Below are 22,176 nucleotides of genomic sequence, written 5' to 3'. Positions count from 1 at the left end.
TACCCGACACCATGCACGTGCCGTAACGAGAAGAGAGAGACGATCCTCCAGCTCCTCGAGATCCAGCGACCAATCAACAAGTTCATACCAACAACGAAGCCGTTCCACAAGCACACGCTACTCCCGCCATCATACAACAAGCTAACGTCGAGAGCGCAGATCCTCATCCAGCGACTCATCGTCGCACACGACTGTGTCGCAAGACAGTGATGAGTATATTTGCATGGTGGCTGACCCAGACCGCTTGAAGCGATATCCCAAGCTAGACATCCTGATCGGGGACCATCCAGCCAAATTCGTCCTGGACTCAGGAGCGTCACTCAACTATATCTGTGCGCTGGAATACTACAACATGAAAACCCGACCAAAACTAGAACCAGCGGCAGTCCGCATATTCACATGGATGTCTCGGAAGCCCTTACCATGCCTAGGCCGATTTCCCACCACACTCACATTCAAAGACAGGAAAATTCAAGCATATGTCCATGTGGTAGAGGGGCCTGATGTTGCCGACTGCCTGCTCAGCTTGCCAACAGCTGAAAGACTAAAACTAGTGGAACTGCTATATATGACTGAAGATGCCCCTGACATCGTGGCAAAATTCCCAAAACTCTTCTAGGGCCTGGGAAAACTAAATCACTTCAAGGTGAAGCTACACATCGACGAAAGTGTGACTCCGGTTGCCCAGCATCACAGGAAGGTGCCTTTTCACCTAAAACAAGCTGTTGATGACGAGCTCCAAGACCTTCTACAAACAGACATTATTGAACGCACATCGGGACCAACCCCGTGGGTATCCCCAGTTGTAGTAGTCCCGAAGAAAGGCCAAGACAACAAGGTCAGGTTATGTGTGGACATGCGTGCCCCCAACACCGCCATCGAGCGAGAACGCCACCCGGGACCACACATAAGTGACATGATCACAAGACTCAATGGCGCCACGATATTTTCCAAACTTGACCTTAACAAAGGGTATCACCAGTTAGAACTTCATGAACAATCAAGGTACATTACAACATTTACCACTCACCAAGGCCTATTCCGCTATAAACGCCTAAACTTCGGCATTTCATCAGCCGCCGAAATCTTCCAAGAAACCATCCTGAGAATAATTCAAGGAATTCCAAACGCTTTCAATTACAGTGACGATCTACTGGTATTTGGGAAGGATCAGATTGAACACGACACCACACTGGACAGGGTGTGCCACGCCTTACTGCAAGCAAACCTGACACTGAACGCCTCCAAGTGCGAGTTCCACAAAAACACCCTAAAATTCTACGGACACACCTTCTCCAGCGAAGGAATGACACCTGACCCTGACAAGGTAGCCGCGCTCGCTGACACCCCGACACCCCGAGACGTGAGTGACCTCCGCTCCTTCCTCGGAATGGCGAGCTACTGCGCACGCTACATTCGTGACTACGCCACCATCAGTTACCCACTCCGAGAACTAACGCGTCAAGGTCAGCCTTTCGAGTGGTCACAAGCATGTGATCGAGCCTTCACGGAGATCAAACAAGCCGTTGGCTCAGCCATCAACCTCGCCTACTTTGACACCAACAAAAGAACAGAGATCACAGTTGACGCCAGTCCAGTGGGTTTAGGCGCCATCCTGGCTCAATATCGTGATCACTCCGACCAACGCCACATCATCGCATACGCCAGCCGCAGCCTCACTGACACGGAGAAAGCCTACTCCCAGCCAGAAAAGGAAAGCTTGGCTGTCGTATGGGCGTGTGAACACTTCCACCTGTTTGTGTATGGTAAACACTTCACCATCATTACTGACCACCAAGCACTAATAACCATCTTTGGCAACCCCAATGCCAAGATGCCGCCGCGTATTGAGCGGTGGGGGTTGCGTCTCCAAGACTACATCTACACGATTATCCACAAGCCTGGCAAGGCTGAGAATCCTGCCGATTACATGTCTCGGCATCCTTTGCCCAGTGCCACGCCTGTCCAATCACTAGCGGATGAATACATCCACTTTGTCATCGATGCAGCGTGTCCTCCCACGGTTCCCCTAGAAGCTATTCAGGAAGCATCTGCCTCGGACCCGCTCATTCAAGCAGTCATGACACACATCCGTGCAAACTCCTGGCGACATGTCAAATCCACACGTCAAGACTCGACCGCACACCTCAGTGACCTCGCAGCCTTCCAACGTATTCACGATGAACTCTCCATCAGTGACAATGGACTTCTCCTAAGAGGGGGGAGAATTGTGATACCACACAAACTACGCCAAGGGATCATAAACTTGGCCCACGAAGGCCACAGAGGCATAAACGCCACAAAGAAGACCTTGAGAGAACGAGTCTGGTTCCCGTCTCTCGACTTGATGGTAGAATCAACTCTAAAAGAATGCATGACTTGCCAACTGGTTAGTCGCGAGGAACCCCCCGCTCCACTTCAAATGTCTGAGCTCCCGGACGGAGTGTGGCAACAAGTCGCAGTTGATTTCTTTGGACCACTGCAATCAGGACAACACATCATGGTCGTCATGGATGAGTACTCAAGATTTCCTTTTGCACACATGATACCATCCACCAGAGCAACAGCAGTCATCCCCATACTAGATGACATCTTCGCAGCCTGGGGCGTGCCTTCAAGAGTCAAGTCCGACAATGGACCCCCGTTCAACGGCCATGAGTTCGCAGATTTCGCGAAACACTTCGACTTCAAACACCAGAAAATAACTCCTCTATGGCCACAAGCCAACGGCATGGTGGAGCGATTTATGGGGACGCTAAAAAGGGCGATCCAGCAAGCGGAACTGACCCGCAGAGACATTCAACAGACCGTGAACGAAGTGCTGAGGGCCTACCGGACCACTCCGCACAACACCACAAACCAATGCCCAGCCACACTAATGCTGGGAAGAGCGCCCAGAACACGGCTACCCGCACTAAGCACGACGCTCCAACCACGGGTCATCACCATTGATCACAACACGCTAGTTGAAATTGACAAGGAAAAGAAACAGAAAATGAAGACATACGCAGACCAACGTCGACATGCCAAAGACGTCGACATCCAGAAAGGAGACTGGGTCATAGTACGAGGTGACCGGAGAACAAAAGCAGACAGCCGATACCTGGACATTCCATTGCAAGTTCACAACAGGAAAGGCACAATGATTACAGCAAAAGCTGCCCACAAACAAATAACAAGGAATATATCGCATTTCAAGAAATACACTCCTTCAAACAAGCGAGATACATCCTCGGGTCAAACCTCGAGTGACCCCGCCAGTCAAAGTGATAGCAACGACTCTGATCGTCATGACTCTCCTAGAATCATCAACGGCCCCAGTCGACGCAGCCACACGCCAGAACGAGAAGTTCGCCCCAGGCGTCAAGTGAGAAGACCCCGACGACTCGTTGAAGAAATGTAAGAAGCAGCAGGACTTTGTACAAAAGGGGGAGATGTCGTGTCGTCATGCCTGACTCTGCCTGAGGACAGAGCAGGCAAGCAGGAAGAGGAAGTGAGGAACAGGAACAGGAACTCAAGTTAGACTGTAAGCCAGTCACATCCTGGCAGGGAATAAAGGTGGATGTGCAACTAAGAGCTCCGACTCCAGTGTCTCATTTAGGGCGTCTCAGACGCGACACCCGAGATATCTCAGGCCTCGAGGGGGCATCCATGTTCGAGCCTGCATCCTGTAGATAATAAGTTTCCAACCTTCCCCGTCTCCCAGAGACTGTCATACTGTTGTGGGTTGATGGCTGGTCATGTCTCAGCCCAGACTGAACAGTCACGCGGCGCACGCACGGCCTCAAGCTGAGCACAGGAACAACACACGATTATCCGTCTATTAATTCTCCCCAGGCCACTTCCTGTGAGTCTCATCGGTTGCGTCAGCTGACCTTCCGGTCCGAATGTGACGTCAGGAGTGCAGCGTGCGGCTTTGTGTGGTACTCCCGTACACTTGTGTGTCCACCTCTGTAGCCGACGCGGTTATGTGACAGTGCCAGTTCTACACCTGCCCCTCTTCCCGCCACACTGGTGGACCCCTTGAGATGGGAACACTGGAATCCGAGTTTAAAATACAGAGCAGCGATTTATGAACCTTATCCAGCCTCTGGCAGGCGAATGAGCCATAATGTCGCAGCCATGTATGTTGAGCTTCTAATGACGTGCTCCACAGTGTCCTCTGTCGGGTGATGTGTAGGTAAACGTATCTAGATCTGCGGCCACACCTTGACCCCTGGAGGTCAATTAAACTGATATCGAGCTGTGCCAGACCAATTAATACTGGACACCACCACTAGATGTCACTGTTGTCGATGTTATGTTCTGTACAACTGTTTATGTTGTTGATTAATCATGCCTGACTAGTAGATGACGCCAGGAATGTGACTGGCCTAAAATCCCCTGCTAGCATAGTAACACTGTACGGGCAAAATCGTCATGATAGTACAATTCCTTGGCTGGTCACTAGGTGTCACTGCTGTCACTGGTATATTCTGCTACCAATGCTGTCCTATGGCTAGCTGTTAGATGCCACTGCTCTCAGTTTTATATCCTGGCGACCATCTCCGGCTTGAATGTCGCTGCTGACAATTCTAAACTATAAAGTGATGTCTCATGTCTACCTCGCATGGGATGGACTCAAAATATTCACCAACCAGCTCATTTCAAGGGTCTAACGAACGACTATATTTAAATGTACAATATTACACTAACAAGAAGGTGCTCCCTTCCTTTACGTGTCCTGATCATCATAGCATTCATTTTCTATCCCTCTATAGCTCTTATTACCACCGAAATCAAAACTGGGAGAGGGCGTAACTTGTAATTACAGCAAAATTACGCGAGATTATGCATATTTACACGAGGAGCGTAACCCAGCAATTAGGGCTATTTTCTTGGCACTAAATGCATCCTCGTGTCCAAAATGGACTGGAGGGTGAATTTTGCGCTTAAAAAGTAGCACTAAATGAGCCAGAAGACAAACAGCAGCTGCCGCCAGGTACATTTGTTGTTCCTGTTCTCCTGCAGTAGGATTTGTGTGCCAAATTACTCATTATGGCTATAATCACATCATTTTCGGTCATTTTGCTTCAAAGAGTAATGTGAAATACCAAAACTACGCCGGTGTAATTAAAAATGTTGTCTAGGCCTAATCAAAATATACATGTACTAGTGTCAGCAGAGGCTGCAGACCTGTAGGCCAGGCCCTTGCAGGGGTTTGCCGGGTGCCAGTGTCAGCAGAGACTTATTACCTGTAGGCCTGACCCTTGAGAGGGTTCTCTGGGTACCAGTGTCAGCAGAGGCAGCAGACCTGTATGCCTGGCCCTTGAAGGGCTTAGCCGGGTACCAGTGTCAGCAGGGGCTGCTTACCTGTAGACCTGGCCCTTGAGGAGTTTCTCTGGGTATCAGTGTCAGCAGGGGCTGCTTACCTGTAGACCTGGCCTTTGAGGGGGTTTCTCTGGGAACCAGTGTCAGCAGAGGCTTGTTATCTATACGCCTGGCCCTTGAGGGGGTTCTCCGGGTACCAGGGTCAGCAGAGGCTTGTTATCTATACGCCTGGCCCTTGAGGGGGTTCTCCGGGTACCACTGGTCAGCAGAGGATTCCCCTGTTCCAGTGGCCAGCAGAGGCTGCTTACCTGTAAGCCCGGACATTGAGGAGGTTTACCGAGTACCAGTGTTAGCAGAGGGTTAGTAGTCAGCAGAGGGTTCTCCTGTACCAGTGTCAACAAGGGCAGCTTACCTGTAGGCCTGGCCCTGGAGGGGGTTCTCTGGCTACCAGTGTCAGCAAGGGCTGCTTACCTGTAGGCCCGGCCCTTGAGGGGGTTCTCTGGCTTCCAGTGTCTGCAAGGGATGCTTACCTGTAGGCCTGGCCATTGAGGGGGTTCTCTGGCTCAGACTGATTTGCATATGGCCTTGTCTGAACAGGAGTGGCGGAGTGAGCTAAAGAACGGTGATGGATTAAACCCAGATCAGTTGACTGGGGGTGAGTGCTTGTATTGTCAACGCTCCGTCCATCATTTCCTTTGGTTTTTCGGGGTTCTCTGGCTACCAGTGTCAGCAAGGACTGCTTACCTGTAGGCCTGGCCTTCGAGGGGGTTCTCTGAGTACCAGTGTCAGCAGGGGCTGCTTACCTGTAGGCCCGGCCCTTGAGGGGGTTCTCTGGCTACCAGTGTCAGCAAGGACTGCTTACCTGTAGGCCCGGCCCTTGAGGGGGTTCTCTGGCTACCAGTGTCAGCAAGGACTGCTTACCTGTAGGCCTGGCCCTTGAGGGGGTTCTCTGGCTACCAGTGTCAGCAAGGGCTGCTTACCTGTAGGCCTGGCCCTTGAGGGGGTTCTCTAGCTACCAGTGTCAGCAAGGGCTGCTTACCTGTAGGCCTGGCCCTTGAGGGGGTTCTCTGGCTACCAGTGTCAGCAAGGGCTGCTTACCTGTAGGCCTGGCCCTTGAGGGGGTTCTCTAGCTACCAGTGTCAGCAAGGGCTGCTTACCTGTAGGCCTGGCCCTTGAGGGGGTTCTCTAGCTACCAGTGTCAGCAAGGGCTGCTTACCTGTAGGCCTGGCCCTTGAGGGGGATCTCTAGGTACCACTGTCAGCAGGGGCTGCCTACCTGTATGCCTGGCCTTTGAGGGGGTTCTCCGGGTACCAGTGGTCTGTGTACTTCTCGCATAGGATGGCAGTCAGTTTCTCCCCGAACTTCTCCACTTTGTCCTGGTCCAGGGTCTTGTTTCGGTTAATCAGTTTGGAAATGTACTCCACACCCACGGCTACCTGCTCTTTCATGCTTGCTGCAGGATGGGGGAAGGCCCTGATGGAGAAAAAACACAGAGAAGCAACTTTGAACAGGGGTCTTCGACAACCACCTTAAGTATGAATACATGTACTAGACATGGCGGGACAGGCGACACGTCTTGCAGTGCATCAAGACACCATAATGGGAGACAAGCACCACAAGCCCCGTCACTAGAGACTTAGGGGCAGATTTACAAGCCCCTTGCGCCACCCGCACGTCACTTTTCCCATGTTAAAAATGACGCAAAAGTGACGCAAGGGGCTTGTAAATAAGCCCCTAATAGTTCAGAAAGGAGACAAGCACTACAGCCACGTCATCACGGAGGAGACAAGCACTTCAACTCGATTCTGAAGAGTATTACATCTAGAAGAGGAGACATGCAGTACACGCCCCTTCGAATGACGTGTTACATCTCAGGAGACGAGCACTTCAACCATAATCTAAATAATTGTCCAGCTCACAGAGGAGGCTGCACTACAAAACGCCCTTCGAATGAAGCGCTACATTTTAGATGAGGCAAGCACTTTAACCCTGATGTAAACAATTATTACACCTGACAGAGGACAGCTCTTCAACCCTGGCCTAAAAATATTACACCGTAAAGAGGTTATAAGCTCTCCATATCCCCATTCAAAAGGAGCGTTACATCTTAGACGAGACACACTCCAACCCTGACCTAAACAATATTACATCAGAAAACATATAAGTTGCCTATGTCAATATTTCATGTCAATATTCTTTAATCTGAAACATTACTGTGTACATCTGACTGTCTCCTAAGTTTCAGGGTACAAAAATCATTAAATAGTTTCGTTATTTTCTTCTTATCTTCTTAACAGGAACTTTCAGTGACAAAAACCTGCTCCAAAACTGCATTCTTTTGCTATTTACTACACATTTGATGATAATAGATTGAACATTTCAGAGATGGAATGAAAACATGTTTATATCTCTAAGTAACTATTTTTGTCTTTCTCTTTTAATCTGAGCACATATGTTCATCTCTTTCATCCCAGGGTCCTACAGCTGCCACCCTCCTACAAAGACACCCCAGGATAAAAATCACCAGTATTAGGTCGGTTGTAGTGAACAATCTAAAAAGACCTTGCTGCTATGTTTCGGTGGGAATCTTTTATACAGCCTTCTTCAGGACAATTGTGCCCAGTTGCTGTCAGAGTGGATATGTCAGTAGCATTTCTCTGAATTGTAGGTGGCACAATAGCCTCTTTTGATTCAGGCATAAGCCGATCAATCAAACCCGCGAGGGTATCCAGGTGCTGAGAGCGTAGCTGCTCAGGTCAGTGGAACAGCCAGGTCTTCGGTCCTTTGCTGAATTCCATAAGAGAGTAGGAGGTCCGCAGGTCAAGGGGGACGTTTTTCTAGTTCTAGTATTTTGCTGCTAGGTAAGAGAAGGGTGGAGTGTCCCCCATTCCTGCTCCGGCAGATGCGGGAGGTGTGTGCATGGGAGAGGGAGGCAGAGCGCCGGTGTCTGGAGGGTTGGTGGAAGTTCAGGCGGTGGTTGATGTAGGCTGGTCCTTGTTTGGGCAGTGTCTTGTATGTGTGGATCAGCATCTTGAATAGACATCCCTTCTGGGTGGGGAGCCAGTGGAGGTTTCGGAGGGGGGGTGGTGTGGGTCAGTTTAGGGAGGGCGAGTCTGGCCACTGAGTTCTGAATGATCTGCAGTCTCTTCAGGAGGTGCGTGGTAAGTCCTACATTCCGCCCAAGGAACGGAGACGTAAATGATTACCACCCATTCTGAACTCTGCACTTTAGAATGGAATCAACACACTAATAGCATAGCTTCAGCTCAAGCACCTTGGAATTCGAGGTGCTTCCCATGCACACATCCGGTCATGCTTTATCTGGTGATATTTGCGCAGGGGAAAGGCTTGTATTTCTGCCCCAGCGGTAACACCGGTTGAGATGACGCTGGGGGAGGGCCGAACTCAATTCTTGTTAACTCAAGGACCAATTCCTTTCACAGTGTGCCAGGTTAAAAAAGTAAAGCAGCATGTCTATTGCTAGGGCTGTTATAGTGACGTGTTTATTTACAGTGCTTAGAAATGACAGAGTGCGTTATGCAGCGCTATATAACACGTTCTTATTATTAGAATGATACATGGGAACCGTTTTCCCTGTAATGGAGTGACCGAAGGCTTGCAATCTGATTCAGTGGCACTCCTTTCACCAATCCCAGGTGGCTGCACGGATCAGGCCACCTTGTGAGACTTGCAACCTAGGTTGCTCAGAGGTGCATAAACCTGCTTAGCTATGTCATCGTTTTTTTTTGTTTGCCAAAACGCTTTGAAACAGCATTATTCACACCTAAAATAAGTACTTGACTTCTGAACACTGAAAAGCTGAGGCCGTGGAACAAAGTTTATAGCCTTGCCGAACTGGGTGATATAACGTGAAATTACCGCCCAACCCCATTCATCTGGGACCCCCACCCACCTCCCTGCACTATGCATATTTGACATTGCCAGGTTCAGGGCTCAGCTCTAAATTTATTTTTTAGACTTCAACACGAACAGTTTGTATTTGACAACATAAGTTGACTACAAATCCCAGAGTGCAAAGCCAAGGCGCGGTCAGGCAGGCAGAACTGCACCAGACACAAACACCCACGCGGTGGACCGCACTTCTCAGCGCTCTCTCCCCGGTGGACTGTGCGTCCACAGCCCACCCTCGGGTCGGGGGTTCCGGGAAGCGGTGATTAAGCCGTGGGTGCTGCAAGAGGCTGCAAGGGCAGCATGAGTCACGGGCGGAACCCGCTGACACCGCCCCCCAGCCGGCATCACTTCTCGCCAGGCACTGGTGCAACCGAGGGGAAACCCAGGGAGAACCGAAAGGAACAGAGGGGTGGGTGGGGGCACTTCTGACCCCCTCACGCCACACTGCACGCCCTTCTCTCTCCTCTCTGCCCCCACCTTCGCACCCACGGTACTGATCTCACCGATCGCTCAGCGGCTGCGCCTCGTTTCTGCTCCTCCTTTCATCTGCGAGCGTCTGTCCGCTCCCGCCCACTCTCGTCTACGTTCTTTAGTCTTCCATTCCTATCTCCACTAGTCCCAGTCACTCCTTTCTTCCATCTCACACGCTCCTGGTGGCTTCACTCTGGCCCTCTTCTCCCATTTCACCAGTGATCGATTCTCTAACCGGTTCTCTCTTCGCCCCCCAATATCACTATCGCATAATGTTGTCGATGTCTTCCGGTGAAACCGGCCGCTTTTCCACCCTCACCCAACCTCCTCAATTCGTGGCATTTACCGTTTCTTCTGAGTAAGTTCTTCTCCCTCGAGTCTCATATGTGCTCCTCCTTTCAACCGCGTCTTCTGTGAGCCTTCACCTGATGCCCTGTGCACGCTCTTCGACATCTTCTCTTTCGTACTGACCCCTATTTCACACGTTTCCTTGTTCCCACCCCTTATTCTCACTCTTCCGTCCTCTTTAATTGAATTGTCTCCTCTTCCTCCTCCGCTGTGCCGTTGCGCAAAGCTCACTTTTCACCCAGCTGTGTCTGGCGCTGTATACCAAATGTTTATTATTGCATACGTCAACGTTCCTGCAATGTTGCATTAGTCCACTGTGCCCCTGTCACGAATGTGAGTAGACTTTTGTAGCGCTGTGCTGAGGACTGCCTTCCACTAGCCGCTTCCAAGGCATCTCTTCGCGGTGTCAGAATCCTAGATCATTTGAACAAAAACTCTCTCATGGAGGTCCCCAATGTCAGACTCACCCCAAGGTCACCAATGTCAGACTCACCCCAAGTTCACCAATGTCGGCCTCACCCCCAAGGTCCCCAATGTCAGACTCACCCCAAGGTCCCCAATGTCAGACTCACCCCAAGGTCACCAATGTCGGCCTCACCCCCAAGGTCCCCAATGTCAGACTCACCCCAAGGTCACCAATGTCGGACTCACCCCAAGGTCACCAATGTCGGACTCACCCCAAGGTCACCAATGTCGGCCTCACCCGAAGGTCACCAATGTCGGACTCACCCCCAAGGTCACCAATGTCGGACTTACTCCCAAGGTCACCAATGTCGGAATCACTCCCAAGGTCACCAATGTCGGCCTCACACCCAAGGTCACCAATGTCAACCTCACCCGAAGGTCACCAATGTCGGACTCACCCCCAAGGTCACCAATGTCGGCCTCACCCGAAGGTCACCAATGTCGGACTTACCCCCAAGGTTACCAATGTCGGACTTACTCCCAAGGTCACCAATGTCGGAATCACCCCCAAGGTCACCAATGTCGGCCTCACCCGAAGGTCACCAATGTCGGCCTCACCCCCAAGGTCACCAATGTCAGCCTCACCACCAAGGTCACCAATGTCGGACTTACTCCCAAGGTCACCAATGTCGGAATCACCCCCAAGGTCACCAATGTCGGCCTCACACCCAAGGTCACCAATGTCAACCTCACCCGAAGGTCACCAATGTCGGACTCACCCCCAAGGTCACCAATGTCGGCCTCACCCCCAAGGTCACCAATGTCGGCCTCACCCCCCAAGGTCACCAATGTCAGCCTCACCACCAAGGTCACCAATGTCGGCCTCACCCCCAAGGTCACCAATGTCGGCCTCACCCCCAAGGTCACCAATGTCGGCCTCACTCCCAAGGTCAGCAATGTTGGAATCACCCCCAAGGTCACCAATGTCGGCCCCAACCCAAGGTCAGCAATGTCGGCCTCATCCAAAGGTCAGCAATGTTGGCCTCACCCGAAGGTCACCAATGTCGGACTTATTCCCATGGTCACCAATGTCGGCCTCACCTGAAGGTCACCAATGTCGGCCTCACCCGAAGGTCACCAATGTCGGACTTACCCCCAAGGTCAGCAATGTCGGCCTCACCCAAAGGTCACCATTGTCGGCCTCACCCGAAGGGCACCAATGTCGGTCTTACCCGAAGGTCACCAATGTCGGACTCACCCCCAAGGTCACCAATGTCGGCCTCACTCGAAGGTCACCGATGTCGGCCTCACTCGAAGGTCACCGATGTCGGCCTCACTCTCAAGGGCACCAATGTCTGACTTACCCCCAAAGTCACCAATGTCAGCCTCACCCCCAAGGTCAGAAATGTCGGCCCCACCCCAAGGTCACCAATGTCAGCCTCACCCCCAAGGGCACCAATATCAAGCTCACCCCCAAGGTCACCAATGTCGTACTCACCCGAAGGTCACCAATGTCGGCCTCACCCGAAGGTCACCAATGTCGGCCTCACCCCCAAGGTCACCAATGTGGGCCTCACCCCCAAGGTCACCAATGTCAGCCTCACCACCAAGGTCACCAATGTCGGACTTACCCCCAAGGTCACCAATGTCGGAATCACCCCCAAAGTCACCAATGTCGGCCTCACACCCAAGGTCACCAATGTCAACCTTACCCGAAGGTCACCAATGTCGGACTCACCCCCAAAGTCACCAATGTCGGCCTCACCCCCAAGGTCACCTATGTCGTACTCACCCGAAAGTCACCAATGTCGGCCTCACCCGAAGGTCACCAATGTCGGCCTCACCCCCAAGGTCACCAATGTCAGCCTCACCACCAAGGTCACCAATGTCGGCCTCACCCCAAGGTCACCAATGTCGGCCTCACCCCCAAGGTCACCAATGTCGGCCTCACCCCCAAGGTCAGCAATGTTGGAATCACCCCCAAGGTCACCAATGTCGGCCCCACCCCAAGGTCAGCAATGTCGGCCTCATCCAAAGGTCAGCAATGTTTGCCTCACCCGAAGGTCACCAATGTCGGACTTATTCCCATGGTCACCAATGTCGGCCTCACCAGAAGGTCACCAATGTCGGACTTACCCCCAAGGTCACCAATGTCAGACTTACCACTTACCTCCAAGGTCACGAATGTAGGAATCACCCACAAGGTCACCAATATCGGCCTCCCCCTCAAGGGCACCAATGTCGGGCTCACCCGCAAGAACACCAATGTCCGGCTCACCCGAAGGTCATCAATGTCGACTTACCCCCAAGGTCACCAATGTCGGCCTCACCCCTAAGGGCACCAATGTCGGGCTCACCCCAAGGTCACCAATTTCGGCCTCACCCCCAAGGGCACCAATTTCGGACTCGCCCCCAAGGTCAGCAATGTCCGGCTCACCCCAAGGTCAACAATGTTGGACTCACCCCCAAGGTCAGCAATGTCCGGCTCACCCCAAGGTCACCAATGTCGGACTTACCCCCAAGGTCACCAATGTCGGAATCACCCCCAAGGTCACCAATGTCAGCCCCACCCCAAGGTCACCAATGTCGGCCCCACCCCAAGGTCAACAATGTCGGCCCCACCCCAAGGTCACCAATGTGAGACTCACCCTCTAGGTCACCAATGTTGGGCACCCCAGAAATTGCTGAGACATGAAGCTGCCACCCAGTGTCTCCGGAGGGCTCTGTTTAGGCCGGAGTGGGGACGAGCCCAATAATGCCTGGTAGAACAGGTGACCCCCACATCCACCTCACGTACCCTGCATGTGGTTGTTTGACTAAACAGTCGCGTGGAGGGCATCACTGATTGGCACCCCTTTAAATTCCAGTCTACAGACTGGTATCATGCCCCCCGCCCCCTTGCAGGCTGCCCCCAAGGGGGTGTGATGAACAAGGAGGTCTGGCCAGATCACCCCAGCCCTGCTCTCCCACAAGTGGGTCTCACTGAAGCCAGGATCATATTGGAGTTAGACTGCATTGTGCATAAAATCACACATTTTGTAATTCAGTAACATCAGGACCAGAAACTGACCACCTGCGGCAGGGCTCAGAACCCCCCCTTCTCGAACCCCCAAACACTCAAGCCTTGAGTGGGAACCCCACCTGCCCAGATTTCGGTACCAACCCCTCCCGCAGAACGTTTACAAGGAGCTGCCATGTCCTCTCTACCTTGGCAGTGCCACCTTTATCTGCACTGCCTTCATGCTGTTACCCATGCTGGCCATGGGGTAGCGCTATCAATGGTGCACCAGGGCCTAGGGACACCAGGACCCACTGCACCCAGTCCGGGCTTCTTCACCACCAAACCTGGGGCCAAGGGCCCATTCTCTTCCTATCACTCGGACCCATGACATCCCCCCCACCAGCATGGCACTGCTCTAGAAGGTGTTAAATAAAATCACGAATAAATACATGCGTTTTCGATGGCCCTATTGTGACTTCACTGGAAGGTTACAAAAGGGGAGTCCTCGCTGCCACAGTGGGGTGCCATTGGCTGGTCAGTGGCACCTGGAAGCGCCTGCTTCCCTTCCTTGTACAGACACCAGCAGAGCGCTTCAATCTTGGCTTGAAAGATTGATTTACAAGGTAAATGACTATTCACATCTCGTTGATTATATATGAGGCCATTTTCTAAATGTAAGGTGACTCAGAATGTATACTTACTATTTATCCTGGGACCCCCAGATAGTGAGATCCCGGCTAAAGCTGTCCCAATTATCTGGCGCAATTTTGAAGGTTGTAAACACCTCTACCTTTAAACCCGTCAGCCCGGCTGTAGAACTGTACAAAACCCAAGCAAAGGCGGCCTCAACCTATGGGAGTGAACTTTGGGGCTACAAAGCAGGGCAAGAACTTGCCAGAGTGGAGAATAATTTCCTTAGACGCCTTATGGCCCTCCCCCGAGGCACACCGCTGTTCCCCCTAAGACTAGATATGGGACTCCCCTCTATTGCTGAGGATCTTGAGTCAAAGCCATTAAGGTTCTGGCATAGGCTCTGGTCCACTAGTGAACTCGTGCACTATAGGCAAGACCTCATTCATGTTTTGAACCTGAATCATTGTGATAGAATCCCTTGGCTGGCCTTTGTGAAGAAAGAATTGTATCGTTTGAAATTATCTGAGTTGTGGGATGATCCTGCACAAGGCTGCCAAAGGGTTTCCCGAAAAAAACTGGTGCAAATTTACAAGGAGGAAAGACTAGCACTTTTGGTCTCTGCGCCGAATAACGGCACCCTAACCGATCGCTTTCTGGAATCCAAAAATTCCTACAAATTTGAAGGTTTTATGGATATTATTTTTCCCATTTTGTCACGAAAATTGTTTATACAATGGAGATTAGGCACATTGCCCATTAAAACCTTTACTTGTAAATGGCTAAAGGGGGATGACAAAACCTGTCCAGGCTGTAACATCCAAGATGAAGATGATATCCATCTCTTGTTTTTCTGCCCAGCATACAACAGACCCAGAAAATACTGGTTGGTGCCGTTATGCAGGAACTTGGGATTTAGGAGTCACCTGTATGCGTACAGAATACTGAAAACTAGCACTCTGCCCCATATAGTTTTTGCAGTTGCTAAATTTCTAACGGCCATGTGGCAGATAAGGAAAAAACTATTGAAAGTACGGACAATGTCATGAACTGTTTTTTAACCCTCACTTGTGCCTGGATTAAAATGGGAAGTAATTTTATGTAATGTGTTTTTATAATATTTATGTTTTAAATGTGAATATGTTTTGTATCTTTTATGGTCTAAATGACCGAAATAAAGAATTATTGGATTGGATTGGATTGGATTGGTATACTTACTATCGATGAGTTCACACTTATTTTCATATATTGTATATACCACACTTTTTGTTGTATACATTAGATTTTGATTCTGTTGTATTGATTCATCATTTACCTGCGCACTCAAGGTATTTGTGATATTGTTTTGTTTTTTTTCCCACCTGTTTTGTTACTATTTCTTTTCGTTCATAGTGTCATTGTTTGTTTTTCCGTATTGCATAATCGGGTTTTCATGAATATATTTATTTGTTGGTTATTGTATGTCTAATTATTAAATAAATCTATTAAAGTAATGGAACAGAGACACCATGAAGTTCCTTCTGTTTACTTTGGAGCGCCCTCTGTCACATGTTCTCTAATCCAATATTTCCTGGCAAAAGGAACATGATTTATTTGTTGTTGCAATATAAACAGAAACTCCCCTGCCTCGTGCTGCCAGGCCCCACCCTCGCAGCCAGGAATAGAACCTGTGTTGTGTGTGTGTGTGTGTGTTGAGAGAATCCCAGGAAGGGACGAGCCTCTCGAAGGCTGGAAGAACTGGGCACATCCAAAGATTAGAGACTGTCACATTAGGCCTGGCCCTCTGAAGGATGCCAGGACTGAGCACATCTGAAGGATGATAGGTCAGGGGTGGACTCAGTCACGTTAGGCCTGGCCCTCTGAAAGGATGCCAGGACTGAGCACATTTGAAGGATGATGGGTCAGGGGTGGAGTCAGTCACATTAGGCTTGGACCTGTGATAGGATGCTGACAGGGCACATCTGAAGGATGATGGGTCAGGGGTGGAGTCAGTCACATTAGGCTTGGACCTGTGATAGGATGCTGACAGGGCACATCCTAAGGATGATAGGTCAGGGGTGGAGTCAGTCAAATTAGGCCTGGCCCTCTGAAGGATGCCAGGACTGAGCACATCTGAAGGATGATGGGTCAGGGGTGGAGTCAGTCACGTTAGGCCTGGCCCTCTGAAAGGATGCCAGGACTGAGCACATCTGAAGAATGATAGGTCAGGGGTGGACTCAGTCACGTTAGGCCGGCCCTATGAAAGGATGCCAGGACTGAGCACATCTGAAGGATGATAGGTCAGGGGTGGAGTCAGTCACATTAGGCCGGCCCTCTGAAGGATGCCAGGACTGAGCACATCTGAAGGATGATGGGTCAGGGGTGGAGTCAGTCACGTTAGGCCGGCCCTCTGAAGGATGCCAGGACAGGGCACATCTGAAGGATGATAGGTCAGGGGTGGACTCAGTCACGTTAGGCCGGCCCTCTGAAGGATGCCAGGACTGAACACATCTGAAGGATGATGGGTCAGGGGTGGAGTCAGTCACGTTAGGCCTGGCCCTCTGAAAGGATGCCAGGACTGAGCACATCTGAAGAATGATAGGTCAGGGTTGGAGTCAGTCACTTTAGGCTTGGACCTCCGAAAGAATGGTAGGACTGAGCACATCTGAAGATGATAGGTCAGGGGTGGAGTCAGTCACGTTAGGCCTGGCCCTCTGAAGGATGCCAGGACTGAACACATCTGAAGGATGATGGGTCAGGGGTGGAGTCAGTCACGTTAGGCCTGGCCCTCTGAAAGGATGCCAGGACAGGGCACTTTTGAAGGTTGATAGGTCAGGGGCGGTGTCAGTCACGTTAGCCTTGGACCTGTGATAGGATGCTAGGACTGAGCACATCTGAAGGATGATGGGTCAGGGGTGGAGTCAGTCACGTTAGGCCTGGCCCTCTGAAAAGATGCCAGGACTGAGCACATCTGAAGGATGATAGGTCAGGGGTGGAGTCAGTCACGTTAGGCCTGGCCCTCTGAAGGATGCCAGGACTGAGCACATCTGAAGGATGATAGGTCAGGGGTGGAGTCAGTCACGTTAGGCCTGGCCCACTGAAAGGATGCCAGGACTGAGCACATCTGAAGGATGATAGGTCAGGGTTGGAGTCAGTCACTTTAGGCTTGGACCTCCGAAAGAATGGTAGGACTGAGCACATCTGAAGATGATAGGTCAGGGGTGGAGTCAGTCACGTTAGGCCTGGCCCTCTGAAGGATGCCAGGACTGAGCACATCTGAAGGATGATGGGTCAGGGGTGGAGTCAGTCACGTTAGGCCTGGCCCTCTGAAAGGATGCCAGGACTGAGCACATCTGAAGGATGATAGGTCAGGGGTGGAGTCAGTCACATTAGGCTTGGACCTGTGATAGGATGCTGACAGGGCACATCTGAAGGATGATAGGTCAGGGGTGGAGTCAGTCACATTAGGCCTGGCCCTCTGAAGGATGCCAGGACTAAGCACATCTGAAGATGATAGGTCAGGGGTGGAGTCAGTCACGTTAGGCCTGGCCCTCTGAAAGGATGCCAGGACAGGGCACATTTGAAGGATGATAGGTCAGGGGTGGAGTCAGTCACGTTAGGCCTGGCCCTCTGAAAAGATGCCAGGACTGAGCACATCTGAAGGATGATAGGTCAGGGGTGGAGTCAGTCACATTAGGCTTGGACCTGTGATAGGATGCTGACAGAGCACATCTGAAGGATGATAGGTCAGGGGTGGAGTCAGTCACATTAGGCCTGGCCCTATGAAAGGATGCCAGGACTGAGCACATCTGAAGGATGATGGGTCAGGGGTGGAGTCAGTCACATTAGGCCTGGCCCTCTGAAAGGATGCCAGGACTGAGCACATCTGAAGGATGATAGGTCAGGGGTGGACTCAGTCACGTTAGGCCGGCCCTCTGAAGGATTCCAGGACTGAGCACATCTGAAGGATGATGGGTCAGGGGTGGAGTCAGTCACATTAGGCCTGGCCCTCTGAAGGATGCCAGGACTAAGCACATCTGAAGATGATAGGTCAGGGGTGGAGTCAGTCACGTTAGGCCTGGCCCTCTGAAAGGATGCCAGGACAGGGCACATTTGAAGGATGATAGGTCAGGGGTGGAGTCAGTCACGTTAGGCCTGGCCCTCTGAAAAGATGCCAGGACTGAGCACATCTGAAGGATGATAGGTCAGGGGTGGAGTCAGTCACATTAGGCTTGGACCTGTGATAGGATGCTGACAGAGCACATCTGAAGGATGATAGGTCAGGGGTGGAGTCAGTCACATTAGGCCTGGCCCTATGAAAGGATGCCAGGACTGAGCACATCTGAAGGATGATGGGTCAGGGGTGGAGTCAGTCACATTAGGCCTGGCCCTCTGAAAGGATGCCAGGACTGAGCACATCTGAAGGATGATAGGTCAGGGGTGGACTCAGTCACGTTAGGCCGGCCCTCTGAAGGATTCCAGGACTGAGCACATCTGAAGGATGATGGGTCAGGGGTGGAGTCAGTCACGTTAGGCCTGGCCCTCTGAAAGGATGCCAGGACTGAGCACATCTGAAGAATGATAGGTCAGGGGTGGAGTCAGTCACATTAGGTCGGCCCTCTGAAGGATGCCAGGACTGAGCACATCTGAAGGATGATGGGTCAGGGGTGGACTCAGTCACGTTAGGCCGGCCCTCTGAAGGATGCCAGGACTGAGCACATCTGAAGGATGATGGGTCAGGGGTGGAGTCAGTCACGTTAGGCCTGGCCCTCTGAAAGGATGCCAGGACAGGGCACTTTTGAAGGTTGATAGGTCAGGGGCGGTGTCAGTCACGTTAGCCTTGGACCTGTGATAGGATGCTAGGACTGAGCACATCTGAAGGATGATGGGTCAGGGGTGGAGTCAGTCACGTTAGGCCTGGCCCTCTGAAAAGATGCCAGGACTGAGCACATCTGAAGGATGATAGGTCAGGGGTGGAGTCAGTCACGTTAGGCCTGGCCCTCTGAAGGATGCCAGGACTGAGCACATCTGAAGGATGATAGGTCAGGGGTGGACTCAGTCACGTTAGGCCGGCCCTCTGAAGGTTGCCAGGACTGAGCACATCTGAAGGATGATGGGTCAGGGGTGGAGTCAGTCACGTTAGGCCTGGCCCTCTGAAAGGATGCCAGGACTGAGCACATCTGAAGAATGATAGGTCAGGGTTGGAGTCAGTCACTTTAGGCTTGGACCTCCGAAAGAATGGTAGGACTGAGCACATCTGAAGATGATAGGTCAGGGGTGGAGTCAGTCACGTTAGGCCTGGCCCTCTGAAGGATGCCAGGACTGAGCACATCTGAAGGATGATGGGTCAGGGGTGGAGTCAGTCACGTTAGGCCTGGCCCTCTGAAAGGATGCCAGGACTGAGCACATCTGAAGAATGATAGGTCAGGGTTGGAGTCAGTCACTTTAGGCTTGGACCTCCGAAAGAATGGTAGGACTGAGCACATCTGAAGATGATAGGTCAGGGGTGGAGTCAGTCACGTTAGGCCTGGCCCTCTGAAGGATGCCAGGACTGAGCACATCTGAAGGATGATGGGTCAGGGGTGGAGTCAGTCACGTTAGGCCTGGCCCTCTGAAAGGATGCCAGGACAGGGCACTTTTGAATGTTGATAGGTCAGGGGCGGTGTCAGTCACGTTAGCCTTGGACCTGTGATAGGATGCTAGGACTGAGCACATCTGAAGGATGATGGGTCAGGGGTGGAGTCAGTCACGTTAGGCCTGGCCCTCTGAAAGGATGCCAGGACTGAGCACATCTGAAGGATGATAGGTCAGGGGTGGAGTCAGTCACGTTAGGCCTGGCCCTCTGAAAAGATGCCAGGACTGAACACATCTGAAGGATGATAGGTCAGGGGTGGAGTCAGTCACATTAGGCTTGGACCTGTGATAGGATGCTGACAGGGCACATCTGAAGGATGATAGGTCAGGGGTGGAGTCAGTCACATTAGGCCTGGCCCTATGAAAGGATGCCAGGACTGAGCACATCTGAAGGATGATGGGTCAGGGGTGGAGTCAGTCACATTAGGCCTGGCCCTCTGAAAGGATGCCAGGACTGAGCACATCTGAAGGATGATAGGTCAGGGGTGGAGTCAGTCACATTAGGCCTGGCCCTCTGAAGGATGCCAGGACTAAGCACATCTGAAGATGATAGGTCAGGGGTGGAGTCAGTCACGTTAGGCCTGGCCCTCTGAAAGGATGCCAGGACAGGGCACATTTGAAGGATGATAGGTCAGGGGTGGAGTCAGTCACATTAGGCCTGGCCCTCTGAAAAGATGCCAGGACAGGGCACATCTGAAGGATGATGGGTCAGGGGTGGAGTCAGTCAGTCATATTAGGCTTGGGCTTCTGACGGGTTGCTAGGGCAGGGTAGAGTCCATCCCTTCAGACCCTACCTCACTCTTGTGCGACCTCGAGCCAGGCAGGTCTCATGCAGAGGGAGTCATACGGAATGCGCGCGCTTCTGAAAGAAAACAAGGACAGCGCGTCACTCCCCGGGCGGGTGTTTGTTTTCACAAGTGATTCTGTACTGTTGGTGCAATCCTTGAAGCCGAGGTGAACTCTGGAACATGCACGGGAACATTTCTATTTATGCTGAAATGTAAACATCAGTCCGAGTAGAGGGGCGCCGCGGGCTCGCCTCAGGGCACCCGTCTTTTTAACCCTTCGGGAACTCAGCGCCTAGAACAAAAGCCTCAACCGGGATGCCGTTCTCAGGGCACGCTACAGTGAACTTTGAACTTGACATGGGGTCAAGGACATGAAGAACAAGGTAGAAGCCGAAACTTGAAGTCCATACCGAGCCACATGTGTTACAGCCACTGACAAGGATCCAGGCGGAGCAGGGCGCTAAGAATGCCAAGGCAGGACAGTGGCACGTGGGAGTCCACCCGGGGCCACCTGACCCTCCATCTGTGGCCATCATCTGGGAGAACCGTGAAGGGCCATGGTCACAGGGCACCAACAATGTCCCACCTCTGACCCTTTAAAAAGTGAACCCGAGCTCGAAAGATAAAGCAGCCAGGAGAAGTGCGCTTATGCGTAGATCTGAGGATCTCACCACCACGATCAAAAGAGAATGCCATATAACACCATCTCTGGACAAAGTCATAGGAGAACTCTCCGGGTCGCGATGGTCCTCCAAAATGGACCTCAGGTCTGGCTACCACCAGATCCTACTGGCGCCTGATTCCCAGCATTCGACCACCTTCTCCACTTACCTCGGTCTGAGACTGTATAAGCACCTGTCTGGGGACACTCCTTTGCTGAAACTGGGATTTGAATCCGGCGCTGCTACTTGTCCCAGGCTCACCGACCCACACCTTGCGGTACCCGCTCCGCGGGTCCCGCTTCGTTTGTGAACTGACCTGCCTGACTCTTTGGTGTTCCCTGCACCCATCTGCTCCTGTGGGATCCTGTGAGGCTGTGAGGCGGCAGGGCTGCGAGCGCGACCCGGGACTCGCTTTCCCAGGAGTCCCGGTGTCTCTGGCCGAGTCACCTGGCCACGCTCTCCCTGACCGCCCCGCCCCACCACGCCCTATTGATTTATGACTATATATTGGTGAGTCCCTCGCTGCGCGGGAGCGCGCGGGAGCGCCCGGGGCTAAGCCCGGGCAAAGGGCGGGCCCTCTGTGGCCCTCCGTGGTCTGTAGTGTCTGGTCTGGGCGCACCCTAATTTTACCTCTTACCCTCACCTTTTGGATTGACGCTTCTGGGGTTATTTTTCTTTGTATAGCCAATCTGTTTCCTCTGTGCTCATTGTAACCTGTGGGTCACTTGTTGTGATATTCTTATTGTTCTTTGCTTTTTCTACGCTGTTAGAGATGTCCACTCGCAAAACTAGGAGTCAGAGAGCGGGAAACGACAAAACCAAAAAAGTTATTGGTACACTAGATAATTTTATTTCTCGAACAAACTCTCTGATAGACCAGGGTATCTCTTTAATGGAAAGGAGGGTTTCATTGGACCTTGCTCACGCAAAAAGGTCTTCATTGGGCAATATTGCCATGATACACTCCCCACCGCAAAGTTTGACCACCCTTGTTGCTGCTCCTGCTGGGTTGCCCATTATTGACCCTACTCCTGCT

At 51.8% G+C, this 22,176-nt stretch overlaps 1 protein-coding gene across 3 annotated transcripts in view; it reads right to left on the bottom strand.

Moving 5' to 3' along the window:
- The window catches only part of LOC144770748 (protein BTG3-like), a 75,110-nt gene that overhangs the window by 12,736 nt on the left and 40,198 nt on the right, over positions 1-22,176 (bottom strand). The window contains exons 1-2 of one of the 3 annotated variants that reach the window (XM_078655493.1): positions 10,040-10,138; positions 6,586-6,783 (exon numbers count right to left, since the gene is read on the bottom strand). In XM_078655493.1, coding sequence (XP_078511619.1) covers positions 6,586-6,783; positions 10,040-10,077 — 236 coding nt within the window. In that variant the 5' untranslated portion in view covers positions 10,078-10,138. Of the gene's footprint in view, positions 1-6,585; positions 6,784-9,725; positions 9,831-10,039; positions 10,139-22,176 lie in introns of those variants that run through there. The other 2 variants (XM_078655495.1, XM_078655494.1) reach the window with 2 other exon arrangements.

The sequence above is a fragment of the Lissotriton helveticus genome, chromosome 7, assembly GCF_964261635.1.
Source record: "Lissotriton helveticus chromosome 7, aLisHel1.1, whole genome shotgun sequence".
NCBI classification, from domain to species: domain Eukaryota; kingdom Metazoa; phylum Chordata; class Amphibia; order Caudata; family Salamandridae; genus Lissotriton; species Lissotriton helveticus.
The sequence above is the reverse complement of the archived record's forward strand: the minus strand, read 5'-3'. Positions and strand labels throughout refer to the sequence as shown.